Source organism: Perca flavescens, chromosome 16 (genome assembly GCF_004354835.1).
Source record: "Perca flavescens isolate YP-PL-M2 chromosome 16, PFLA_1.0, whole genome shotgun sequence".
Classification (NCBI taxonomy): Eukaryota; Metazoa; Chordata; class Actinopteri; order Perciformes; family Percidae; genus Perca; species Perca flavescens.
This window is the reverse complement of record NC_041346.1, coordinates 19,638,834-19,653,223: the sequence shown is the minus strand read 5'-3', so window position 1 is coordinate 19,653,223 and position 14,390 is coordinate 19,638,834. Positions and strand designations below refer to the sequence as shown.

Genomic DNA, 14,390 nt, shown 5'->3' with positions numbered 1-14,390 from the left:
ACCGTTTTCTTTTTTGAGTGCTGGCTGCTGGTGCCATGTGTTTTTAAGTCGTTACACATGACAAAATATACGCACCCATAAGCGTTGTCTAAAAGGCCCTTAACTTAACCAATGTAGCTTATATCCATAGTATTCTGGGAGAAAAAGCTATAGTGGACAGTGTGATGAACAATCCAAGAGAATGATTGCTTTTAAGTTTTGTAAAATATTCCAGAAGATAGCTGAGCTAATGGTACTGATGTCACTGTAAATGTACTCCAGTCTTGTTCGCTGGAGAAATTTATCTGGGAAATTAGGTAGCATGGCAACTGCTTATTTGATACACATCTAATGAATGAGCAGGCCGGGTCTCTTACATGGTAATTTATTCAGCTACTGAAGATAAATAAATATCTGCCACTGTGCCCCTTATTCTTGTACTCTTTGTCGCAGGAGAATGCAGCTGTCATGAGGGTTATTCCCCCAATCCTGTCCATAAACACCTCTGCGTACGCAGCGACTGGGGTCGAAACGAAGGGTAAGTCCTGTCTGCTCTATCGACTCGTATCTAAAAACTCACTTGTACTTAAATGACCTTATGGCTAGTTTCGCCGTCCCTACTCCCTACTCCCAACTCCCAACTGCTTCAGCAGTTATAGTAACTTTACATAAAGTAAGGGTGAATTGTTCGCTGTGATGGATTAGCTATCTGGAACAAGTTTCACATCTCTGCAAGTTAATCTCCAGAGTATTGAAATGAATGGAAACGAAGGAAGAAAATCAATTTTATAATGTACTGTATGCTTTCAAAAATGGTCACCAGTAATGTAAAATATAAGCAATTTGTAGCTAATGGCCTAAAACATGCAAATGTACCTGTACAGTCTTTTAACTTGATGAAGGAGACTTTACGATACAGATAGGAGTGAAGTTACAGCCTGTAATGAAACAAAACAGCAGGGGATGGCAGAGAGGTGAGAGAGACGAATAAATGGAGAACAACACAAAAATGATAAGTAGTAAAAATGGACATGATAGGGATAGAAAAGTAAGTCAAATGAGCCCTCTCTCTGACTCTGACCTTGTTTGACAATTGCCTGGCTTCCCCAATCATTGATTTAATTAAAAGGATCCCACATTATTATTCAACTCCACCTGTCATTTGCTGGATTCAGTGCCGTCACAGATCAAATTTCCATTTACAGTTCTGAAGGAGTAACAGCTGTCAGAGGGTAATCTTATCCACATAAAAACTACGGTGGCCGACAGGGGCAAACGCCCTGCAACTTCAGAAAACACATGCAAATAGATAAAACACAAGCAAATTAAGAAAACAACTTCATTAATTTGACAACACATGTGCAGCATTCAGCAAACGCGCTGCAAATACACACAACACAACCAAATATACAAACGCGCTGCAATTAAAAAAGGATGCAAAAAGAAAAGCAAACCCCGAAAAAAGAAGCGATGCAAAAAGAAAAACAACTTTATTAATTTGACAACACATGCGCAGCATTCAGCAAACGCGATGCAAATACACACAACACAACCAAATACATAAACGCGATGCAAATAAAAAACGATGCAAAAAGAAAAGCACACAAACCCCGAAAACAAATGCAACAAAAAAACGCTGCATCCAGATTCCACAACGGAAGTTCTCCAGACCTCTAGAGGGAACAGCTAATCAGCTGGATTTTCGACCCCTTTTCTACCTTTTTATTAGAGTCGGGTATGGCTGCATAGTAAAAAGAGAACTCCTGTCTCAGGCCCTTATTAATAACATAATATAATATATTTGTAATATACAGTCTATGCTCCCGTCTCAGCCGGGAGGCTGGTGCCGTGCTCGAGCTTCGACTTTTCAAAATAAAAGCTCGCGTTTGGTCGGCTCGTCTTCCTTTGGTGTTTTGGATGTTTTTGAACTAAACAGTACGGCAATCATGCTAATGAATACAATACATTTTTCAACAGATGTCTTACTTACAACACAATGGAGCAAGCAAAGCAGTTTTGTCTTTATTCAGTTTGATAAATCCCACGGTAAATTGGCTGGTTTACTAAACAGGGAGGGATTATAGTCTGTTTTTTGTATTTCAAGAGCGAATTGCTCCACAATATGAATACAGATTGGTCACTTATTTTGTTTTACAATCACAATATTACACTTGAGGGAGGTATTATATATAGGGAGTATTTATATAATCTTTTGTATTCATCTTTTGATTTGGTGTTCCCTCTGCTCTGTCCTCAAGTCCTTGGCCATACGCTAATCTGGAGAAAGGCTACGACCTAGTTACAGGAGAGCAGGCCCCAGAGAGGATCTTCAGGTGAGTCTGTCACTTCCGCTGCATCTCCTGAGTGCATGACTTCTGCTGGCCATCTGTGAGTCTTTGGTCACACAATGGAATGATGGTTGTGTTCTTGGCATGTTTTTGTGTGTGCATGTCTGTAACGGAGCATACAGATGAGCAGATACACATAGACACAGTTGGATGGACACACAAATACACCTCGTGCCGGGGTGAAGTCTCACCCATGGGCTTTTGTGTGGAGAAATAGCCCAAGGGGCAGTCTTGGATGGACTCGTTTCAAATGCTTTTACTGCCATTTTTGTTACACTACTCATTCTTGATGGGGTCACTGTGTCTGACATTCTTCAAAAAGTGCAAGATTCAAAGTACCCATTCAGCATCAGTGTTTTTATTTATTTCCTTTAAATAGATCAACCTGACCTAGTGTATTACATGTGCTTTCAGACAAAGGCTTTTGTATACAGACAAAATATTTGATCACACTGATGATGAGGATTTTGGTTAGCCCTTCCAACACATAACAAACAACCTAGTTATAATATGGAATTCAAATATGTGCCTTGTTATTTTACAACAACAAAGGGAGCACTGTTAGTGTATCTACAGCAAATCTAATTGTTTTGTTCTTTATTCATATAAAATATAACCATAATAAACAATCACTATTTTTAACCAATTATACTGAATGTGTAAAGCAAGTAGTATACTTTTCACTAGACCATCACTATGCTATTATTTTAAATTAATGTGTGTTATTTGGGAAAAGGTCAATTACAGAAATGCATTGCTTTATATCCCAAAACACTACAAGTAGCCTTTTTGTCTTTCCAGTTGATGTGGTCATTTCTTCATTAAGTTCTATTAAGGTCTGTAATTTAAATGAGTTAAAGGACAGCATTTGATTTTGTTAAATCCACCTTGAGTTCATGCTCACTACCACTCCAGAGCGTAGATAGGAAGTCACAGTAATCTTGCAGCTCTACACACTGACCTTGCAGAGTTAGCTTCTCTGCTTGTGTCCACTCTAAGAAATTAGGTAAGAACTTTGTTCTGCACAAAAGCACATTTCATCTTTCTGCTGTCCACTGCCAGCTAAAAGCACTAAAGTATGTTGGAGATGAGACTCGGATTGCGCCGCCACACACACACACACACACACACACACACACACACACACACACACACACACACACACACACACATAAAGGCAGCAACCAAATCTACTGCTTGGTCAAAGATTTGTGTCAGTCCAGAGTTTTACTTTCAGCTACGTACACACTCATACATATAGCACACAAAATGAGTAAAGATGCAGCAACCAAGTGGAAACCCTTACGGGGTTCCTGTTGGAAGGGGTCTATATCAGTGCTGTGTAGGAGAGGATAGGAGAAAAGATTGCATTGCTCTTCAGCTTGACACTGTTAGAGTCAGTCCTAACAGGGATTGGTTTCACAGATGGGGATCTTTGTAAGAAACCAGAGCTGCCTCTCACTTTTTTCTCAATGCTATAGGAACAATAAGTGTGGGACCTCTTCTTCTGCAGCTCTCCCTCTCCCCTCTCTGTCCATCCCCTTCCATCAAACAAGCATGCATATGCCCATGCTTCATACAGTAACCTGTATGAGCACTAATTATTCATTTCATCCCAATGCCGTTATAAAGCAGCAATTATATGAGCATTACCGTCCTATTTTCTTGGTAAAGGCATACTGTGATTCAAGGGACTACTCTCTACCACCACCAATAATGCATTCAGATTCTCTGATTATAATTATTAAAATACCGACAGCTGCATTTTGTAAAAGTTGAAAGTTTTTAATACTGAGGTTTGGCTCTCCAGAAAATTGTGTTCCAGTAATCAGGTCTTGTACATACAAAGGCGTGTTTGACACGAGGGATGTAAGCAATATTTAACAGTGGATACATGTACATGATGTTGCGAAAGTGAAAAAAAAGCTCTTTGTGATACCTTTTATGCGGGAGTCAAATGAGAGTTTACATGTAATACAAGCTTTTTGACAAGCAAATCCGATCATGCTTGGTTTCTGGACTTCTAGGAATGTGTGATTTTGTCGCTCACCTGCTCAGATACAATAAAAGCACATAATGCAAAGCACAGCCATGTTCTGTGCAATTTGTGAGGCCTTACCAGGTGTTATTCCCAAGACAAATCAAGGCCCCCAGGGTGTCCTTCTGGTGATATTAATCTTCTGTCGAGAGAAGCAACTCTGGCAAAGCCAAATTATTTTTTTTCACACCATCTTCAACAATGGTCATCAGTACACATATTACAAAAAACATTGTGCTACAGAGCACATTATGTTTAACGAGACAGGAAATCTTTTTTTTTTTAAATTAGTAATAAAAAGCTAGGCCACCACAGCTACTTCTAATGTATTTCTCCAAATCTGTTTCAAACTGTGTTGATGCACCACATGTGAATACCAATTGAATTAGTTGCCACACAGGATTGACATTAAAAGCCAACGATTATTCACTAGAAGGCTAAACAAGTGTCCTTCACTATAACATAACTGTGTAGATCCAGTTTTAATAGGTAATTAAGTTTTGGCTATACATTTATTTTCCTGTTAAATTTGGTTCTACCTTTGTTGTTGTAAATTACAATGTGGAATGACTGTCGTCTAATTGTGTCCCAGACTCTTCCCACATCAATAACCATATTGCCCGTTAAATGTATTACCCTCATTGTATGAATTCTGTTCGACAGGCCCTCACCACCCATGTGCTCCACTTTTCATTGTGCTCATTCCTACAATAGTATATTTGCATGCTTATATATGTACATAATGTACAACATGTGTGTAATAACAAAATGTTATAATGTGACAGTAGTTTAATTAACATTTATGACTTGCGGTTGTGCCAAAACAGATCATTTTACAGTCTGGGCCAAGGGTTGTGGCTGCCAGTCAGCAAGAGCTTTGTGGTGCCACCAGTGGAACTGTCAATCAACCCCATCGCCAGCTGTAAAACAGATGTGCTGGTTACTGAAGATCCAGGAGAGGTCAGGTCAGTCTGACTCAGCTCAGAGCTCCACACTTGTGTTAAAAGAGAATGGTCCATATAAACTGTATACATACCTTTATTTTTTTATTTTTGAAGGTCTCATCAAATACAGTAGAAATCATTTGTGTTTTAATTCTAAACCCAGGCTTGTGCGGCGCAGAAAAACAAATAATAAAGCTCCTTTGTGTCGTGGAGTGACCAAATAATACATGGCTTTACTTCAATTATGAGCTGTTGCCATGACACTATTGTTATTGTTAATGCTGCCATTCTGAATTTAGGACAGAAGGTCATTATATATTGCATTTCCATATGACTATATAACTAGGGATGCACCGAAACCCAGATTTTTGGGGTTCGGCAGAATACCGAACCCACTGGTTAAGGTTCTGCCGAACACCGAACCGAATCCTACTCCCATCCTCAGTTCATTAACACAGTAAATACATTAATGAAGTAAACAATGTCTGGTTAATGCAAGTTTTTAGCTGTGACTGGCCTTCCTTTGCTTTACCTGAAGTTGCTGCATTTTGGCTGCTAATTCCACTCTGCCAGGCTATAACTCACATCACGTTACCGGTACATGAAAGCACACAGGCTAACAATTTGCATGTAAACTGTCCGAGCTTACATTACTTTTCTGTCAGCAATTACCTAAAGTTAGCGGTTGGCCCAGCCAGGTATCTACCAAGAATGTAGCTATACCGTTAGCTAACGTTGTCACTCTCCACAATGCAGCCTTTCTGGATCTCCCAATGGAACATTTGTGGAAACTTTGTGGTGCCCATCTGTTTGATTTATTTTTACAATTTCTAAATGCACACTGAATCACCATGTTGCCTAGTCCTTAGTTTACAATCCAATGCTTCAATACCAATGTACTAGGCTACTACTAGGTGTCCAGACTGGAGTGTGCTTCTCTGTTTACTTTTTTGGCGCAGTACTACTAACCAGAGCTAAGTAAAATTCCGCCGCTGCTGAGAAACTAGTCCCTCAAAATGTAATGCGATCATTGAGATGCAAGTGTAGTTTTATTTCTAACATTATTCTATCAACAGACATTTACATCAATATTCTGGCATTATAATTTATTTGCCTCAGGTGTACTGTGGAGTGGGTAAGACTGCTTTTAATGGCAGGCTAGCAGATACTGTTGACTTGCGCTAGCCTAGCACCAGCGAACTCTGCAACTGGAAGGACTGGATGAAAAGTGTTGAAAACTGTCTCCACTGATAAATAACACACTGGCTAACTTGGAAATGAGGTCCTTTGTCCAAAATTCTGAACCACCCCTTTAAAGATGAGCATATTGTATGTACATGAAAAAAGGTTTAAGCGTATTACTCAAAAAAGTAATTTGTCTACTTTGCTTTAAAAACATAACAACAATGTAAAACTGCTCAAATTAAATAAGATGCAAAATACCCATTAAGCATTTAATCAGGTCATTAAATCCTAATAGCGTCTCAGATTTAAAAGACTGAAGTGACCGTTACAGCAGCATTATTGTACAAAAACTCAACTTTGGGCTTTGCAAATACAGTAGTTACCTAAAAACCCCAGATCTAAACAGGAATGTAGTGGTGACAAGGTTATGGATTTGGCAATCCCACAGTGCAATAACAAAATATTGGCAACCAGCCAGTAGGAGCTGACATGCATCAGTGCAACTGAACATCACAAAACATGTCAGAGCATCAGCTGCAAATTAAAACAATCACCCATCTATAGAATCCAACTGACACCAGCCTGGGAAGTGATATTTCATTTGAAAACCAAATTGTCTGCCATTGCGCCATAGAATATGTCACAAAATGTAAAGGAAACAAATAGTATTGTAAGTGTTTAATGTATGTATCATTGCAACTCATTATCATTACCACACAAAAACATTTATACCATCTATCAACAATAATCATCAACACATGATAGCACATAATGAACATATATTAATAGTGATAAAGGGATTTATGTTTTAATTAAAATACTCGTTTGGCAAAAATGATTCACTTATGTACTGTATAGATACTAGAGGCTATGCAGTTGTACCATATGATGTAGCCCATGTTCTACCCCAGTAGTACCATCTCTACACTGTACATCCTGCCAACTAGAGTTTTTTTTTGAGAAATGTTTTGCAAAAATACATCCTTAATCAAAGATTCATGAAAAACATACATTTACAACCATTTTCAGAATTACAAGGAATCAAGGGGGCGCTATAATCGAGGTAGACGCATTTTGGCCTATAACTCAATGAACGTAAATTAGGGATGCACGATATTGGATTTTGGCCGATATTCAATATGCCGATTTTTTCAAACTCATTTTGACCAATACCAATATATATACAGTATACACATTTTTCCCCTGATATACTGTTCACTTTAATTCTACTGAAGAGAAATCCAAGTATCTCTCCTGTACTACCTTTACTTTAGATCCTTTACTCATGTGTTGTAGACAAGGGAATACATAGGACCAACATTTGATTCTACCATAAATGTATCATTTTACAAATCTAGACAGACATTCACCCCTGAAAAATAGTTAAATTATTTAACTTGGAGGAGAATAAATTATATGCCAGTGCCACATTTTATTTTTAAGTTCAGACTTCAAACTTAAGTCCTTAGGAGTAAAATAAATAAAAATAAATTTTCAAATAAAAAATGTAACTCATCTCCTACTTGAACATGTCTGCCAAATGCCTTACATCAGAGGCAACGCTAAACAGACGTTCACTGTCAACACGTAGCACGATGTGCACTCGTTCTTTCGTATTATCAAATGCAGATGCAATTGCAGCTGCTGTGTGAGAACCGGAGAATTCCTGTGAGTGTAGGTCGGACAGCTTTTTTAAGGGTGAAGTCTTCGTCTATCCACTGGGCAGTGAGGCTCAACATGCTAACAGGACTCACGCTTGATGTCCAAATATCCGCTGTCCGTGGTAAAGCTAATGTGACTAGCACCGCGAGGAGCTTTTCAATGTGACTGGCGACAACACTCTGGAGCTCAGATAACGGCACATAAGAAAAGTAGCGCCGGCTAGGCATAGCATACCGCGGCTCCACCACGCTCAACGGCTGGTAGGTTATTCAACTTTTACCTTTGGGTGGTCACTGCTGTATTTTCTAGCTTTGTCAAAGGACTGAAGTAGTGTTTTTTCTTCTTACTTTTCAAAGTCTCGGTACTGCGTAGCTCCTCTTGCGCCATTTTGATGCTAACAAGCCATTACCACGATTAGCATCCCATTGACTGCCATTCGTTTTGGCGCCACTTAATAACTTTACATCTGAAGCGTTTAAAGACTCTATTTGTCCATTGTTTATTTCTAAAGAAACACAACAATGTATAAAAGGCTCCATTACCTTTTACCTCACTTTATGGCTCCGTAGCAGGAGTTTTTGTAAAAATAGGCTAATGATTGTGTCATAACCATGCGACTTACTGTCGCACAGTAGAGAAATTACCGTACAGTACAGGAGAAGCTCGCAGGCAGTTTTGACTCACATTAGCTGTTTAAATTTAATTACCAATGTTAACTAGCATTTTAGTTAGCAATAATGAGCCTGTGCCTATGTTATCTCCTTACATATACCTACGCTCTCCGTCTCTACAAGATTCGGAATTATTGAGATTTCTCTTGGCACAGTTACCAGAAGACTTACAACTTTCAAACAGGTTGCTCACGTCACATCTACGTCTTCGAGCTCAGTTATCACCGGAAAAGTGCTTCTAATGTCCTTCACTGGTCTCCGTCCAGAGCAACGGGATCTAATGGTCCATTTTATATATGTCAATGATAACTGCTTGCAGTTCTAGTTTTTATTTATTTATTTTTTCATGCATGCTGACTTGACTTGAGTGCCTTGGTTGTGGTGTGACTGCCAGATGGAATCACTGATCCCAGTCTTCATTGGTCACCCGCTTCAGTGTGAGCACACAGGTTTTGGAGAATGAATGCATTTGTCTATCTGTTCCGCTTTGTATTCTCTTAATCACTTTTCCTTTTTGCAAACTTTGAGAACGACACCTTGCTCCCATATTAGCGATAACTGACGAGTGCGCATGCACAAACACTTCAACGGTTCAGACAGCTAATTAGGAAAATGTCCCTGATGGCTTTAAAATGACCATGAAATGCACATGTAGACAGTACCCAAACTGAGGGTACTTTGGCAGTGATTATAGCTGACCTATACTGATTGGAATCACAGTAAAAATAACTGAGGTTGTTTTTATGCCCCAACAAGATATCTTGGAAAATACCTGTTGCATGATTGGAGCAGAGCAAGTGTCAGTACTAGGACTGACCCAAAAGATGACAATCATAGCAGAAGGAATGTTGATGATATAGCTCATGACATGATGCTAAACAATGATCATTGTCCAGTACCTCATTCGACAACTTTTAGATTGTAGACCACATTTTAACACAGTGTCTTGCCACCCCAGTGGGACACAAGCTGCTATTATACTACACATGTACATGCTGAAAATACAGTCAGCCACTGCACTGAAAATGTATTACATTGTATTTTAACATGTGTGCAGAACATGCTCGCTTTACCTGATTGGTAGATTTTTCAGAATCCTCTCTGCATTCAGTCTTGGGTGTTGACTCCAAAGATTCAATAAACTAATTTGTAATTCAGAATGCTTAACTCGCAGTTATCACTGAGTACAGAATTTTTATGTCTAATGTGTATCATATAAATTGCTGTTGTAATTGTATCCACTATCCAAACTTTTCACAGGCTTTGTTAAATTGCCTCAGGAGCAGAAAACTCCCAAGGCAATTGTACACATCTGCTTATTCTGACGTAAATGGGATTTCAGGACAGCTCTAGATTAATTAGCAAAGGTATGTCACTTACTTTGAAAGAGGGTTGTGATAAGTGATGGTGAGCTAAGAATGAAGACGTGTTTTAAAGCAACAACAGTTTATAGCCATACATCTGCTACATGTTGATTTGATCAGATTCAGAATAGTTATGACAAAAAATGACTGTCTCTTCATTTAGCTACGACGTAAAGCAATTACTTTAACACAATTATTTCTTTTGTGCTTTTACTTTGTCTTGACTATCACTCAAGTTCCACCGTTATTGTGTGATGAATTTACCTTGGTGGGTTCCATCATAAACGCAAGTTGAGCACTACAGCAAGAACTTAGTTTTTGTTTACTTTACAGCAGAGGAGCTCCATTTGGGTAATAGCAAGCTAAGCTATTCATCAGTGGAAGGACGGGCATTCATGAAAGTAATGAGCATGTCTGCGGTTGTCACGTCCTGAAATTAAACCAAGAGTCTTATTAAAATACACTTTATTCTGTCTCACTATGTGAGCTCCATTTAGAGATTAGGCATTAAGAATATCTTATTTAGTATTGGTAACTTCAAGTGAGATATTATATCTGACACTTTATAGCAACATGACATATTACATATTAACCATTGTAATAGATAGAAACAAACCCAACTTTATTGTCTACTAATGTGAGTTGAACTGCTGGGAGATTAATCATTCCCAAAAGACATCACAGCAGAAAATAAATAAGAAGTTGAGAACATGACTAATTAAAAGCCCACTTTAATTGGAATAATAAGTTAATAATCTGTATGTGGTTAATGATAAGTCCCTGTAACATAGGAGGGTCTGTCAGATTGTCATGAATAATGCAGACAACTCATTATCCAAAGCATTTTTGTCGACCAATGTCCCGTGGGACTTTATGGAGTTTCTGGCAGATGCACTTGTTTATGCAGGCATTGATGTAATCAGTCACTCATGATAGACATGTTGATGCGGGAAGTGGTGAAATGCACTGTAGCTATAGCACTTCAAAGGATGCAAACCTATTTCACTTCTGCCCATCGGCTCACCGACACTAAAATGTCTTCTATATGAAAAAGCATCAAGGTAAGTGTTCCAAGCTACCAAGCTCAGCTTTCAACTGAAGGTGTTTTGTCTCTTGGGATCAACATCACCCAACCTCACATCAATTAGGCTTCTTTAATAAGCCTTTTAAATAGAATTGCTTGGTATGTTTAGTTTGTTTTCAATTATCAGGTATGTGGCATCTTCAAGAAAAAGGCCTCTATATTTTAACCAGCTTACAACATTTGACCAAAATCCGACACACAAAAAAGACATTGCCCCAGTTTCCTGTAGTTGTATCTAGCCATGGTAAGTTCAGTTTCATTTCTCCAGTTAAATGGAATTGTATGTATTTGTGGTGCTCAAAGCATGAATATTACTTTTGGTTAGTCTTTGAAAAAATCCACATACCTTGCTTTTTGCTGTTTTCAATGAGAACTATTTTCTACTGGAATTACTTTTTTATGTTTTTATGCAGCCATTGAATCACAACATTCATATCAAGAATTGCTGGTTTTTGATGGTTATGCAAATAAGGCCAAGATGGACAGTGTTGTCTCAAAGAAGCGGAGTTAAGGTAAACCTTGTTCACAGGTATTCTTGTTTTTTTCAGGTAACTTTTTTTATTCACCTAAGGAAAATTAATTATGGTTTTGGATACATTTAAAATACAGGCTGTTGTGTGCTGCGTACATCCTGATTGGCTTAACCAGTGTATGCAAATTTCAGTGCACTGCTCCACAGGGGTGATTGTGCAGAGCTTATTAGAGGGTAAGACCTGTGTGAAATAGAATTAAGTGCTTCCCTGATTTCACTCACTTTGACTACATACCTTCTTGGTAATGACCTCTTGACACACAGTATTAACCTGCTTGATTAAAGGTTACCTAAAATAGCTTGTTCAACTATTTACCTGTAACAGAATAGTTAAAATGCTGCCACATATAAAATCACAGCCGACTATAAAGCCAAGCTATATCTGAAAGATTTGTTCCCTTTATTCTCATTATATTTACACTTTAATGACTTTACTACTGTAACATAGTCCCTGACATTTAAATCCAGACATTTTAGAGGAAGATTAATTCCGGTGAATTTCCATACTATATGGCGTATTTAAATACAGGAAACATAAAAGGGATAAAATAGGTCATAATAATAAAAGCAGAGAGTTCAGTACTTAGCTCTGGTTTATTATTGCTTGTATAAAATGGATTATTTACGAATGGAGACAGTCAGTACATATATTATGTACATACCACACTTGAATTCATTCATTAATCAGTAAATCAAGAGTCATACATTATTTAATTTGTCTCTTTGCATTTATTCAAGTGGTTAATGCAACCACATGAAGCAAAACACTCACACTGGATTAGCCTTCAATAAATACTTGCCTTGACAGTGTAGTTGGTCAAAGTTAGCATTCACACACTTCATAAGGTTTTCATTTAACAGCAGAACCCTGAACAGAATAAAGCATAACATATGTTGTAGTGTTTTGCTGTATTCAGTGTTCTGTCTGGTTAACTGATCAATAGCAGTGCCAGTGTTGGAAGTCAGGCTGAGCCTTTCTCTTTTCCTAGGTCGCTGAGAAACAACGAGACATTGTAAATGCTGGACCTCCAAGCCAGTATTGAAATATCTGTAATTTAAACTAACCTTGCACTTGTACTATATAAAAAAAAATTCTGTTTCTGTCTACAACTGTAAATCGGAGAAGTTGAGCTTTGATTAATTCTGTGTCTGTGTAGTCTTTTGCCAAACATCTTAATTTATCAAATTGTCATATTTGAAGAATTAGTTCTCTGACTCACTGTCCCATTAGCCATGATTGAAATTGAATTGTATCTAATAGTAGCTTTGCATGGCTGCTGCTTCATGTTGAGCCAAAGCCAATGTTTTAACAAACATTTCATGAACATCACCGAATACAAGAATTCAGCCACTCTAAACTGTGCTCCAAGACTAGTATTTCTGTCGATAAGGAACTGTTAATAACCCAGTAGCCGCTGACACCCCATACTGGTGAGTAATGACCTCACTCACCATGATCAAGTGAACCATTAAAATGTGCGAGTGCCAGTGACCCAATACAACTGCAAGAAGTTGACACCATGAAAACATTAAGTACATACATTTCTCTTACTCCTAATCTCCATCAAAACATGTTTTACAACTCAAAGAATTTATGTATCAGTATTTATTTTATCATTTAGGGTTACCTTTTTTACCAACTTGAATTTGCTTCAGTGATTACAGCAAGCTTAAAGAAAATGCACTCTATCCAATGACAAAAGTGCTTGATGAGAGTCAGCATATTTGTAGGGAGCTGGTACAAGAGCATTAATCAAGTGCAGGGGCAGACCAATAACGGGCTCCGTAATCATGCTGGAGCAGCGCTCTAACTTTGGGCAGCATTGCCTGGTCATTCATCATCTGGAAAAGCAAGCGGCAGAGAGGGAGATTAATAACAAGAACATTAGTCAGTGTTTAGATGCAACCAATGTGCTTCTGGGTCAAGCAACAGTCACAGTGCCAAAAGAGATGATCGTGATTTGCTAATGATTTGGAAAATAAATATTATCAGGATATACTGTTGATTTTGATAACCAAATAAAGTGCATTACTCTTCCATACACCTCTATGGATCAGTTACCAGGCTCCTGTTAATTAAACAATGAGAGGTAAACTTTGCTGAATCCTTCTAATGCTCTATACCATATGTTGTGCAACATTATAAGACACGTTCCAATAGCCTTGTTTTTTCTGTTTTCTTCAACATTTATTTTCCCATTTTACCTTCTTCTGGACTGTCTTGCAACAGGGATCTTGGAAATTGATTGTTTTTTTTCATCTTCAACTCAATATCCCCTCTATCCAGGAGAAGAGCCTGTTAGCATGCACCTCACAGCTGAGGTAACCCATTATTTGTGTCTGCCTCACCTTCCCCACCCTGTTTTCCTCTGAATTAAGGAGTCATTTGTCAATGCTTTGAGTGCCTGCCAGAAATAACTGTTGCACAGAATGCCATGTGTTGTCTGTCTAATTCAGAAAAAATTGAGTTGCCAAATAAAGAGAAGAAGAATAAGACATGGGAGACCAAGACAGAGAATGAACTTTCAATATTCAGGGTGACTGATGCTTCATCTGTGACTCTGGAGAGTGCATCCCACAGTT

General features: G+C 38.3%; 1 protein-coding gene across 1 annotated transcript in view; it reads left to right on the top strand.

The window, feature by feature from the left end:
• The window catches only part of astn2 (astrotactin 2), a 295,245-nt gene that overhangs the window by 162,811 nt on the left and 118,044 nt on the right, over positions 1-14,390 (top strand). The window contains exons 13-15 of the mRNA XM_028602252.1: positions 433-517; positions 2,238-2,312; positions 5,193-5,330. Coding sequence (XP_028458053.1) covers positions 433-517; positions 2,238-2,312; positions 5,193-5,330 — 298 coding nt within the window. The remainder of the gene's footprint in view (positions 1-432; positions 518-2,237; positions 2,313-5,192; positions 5,331-14,390) is intronic.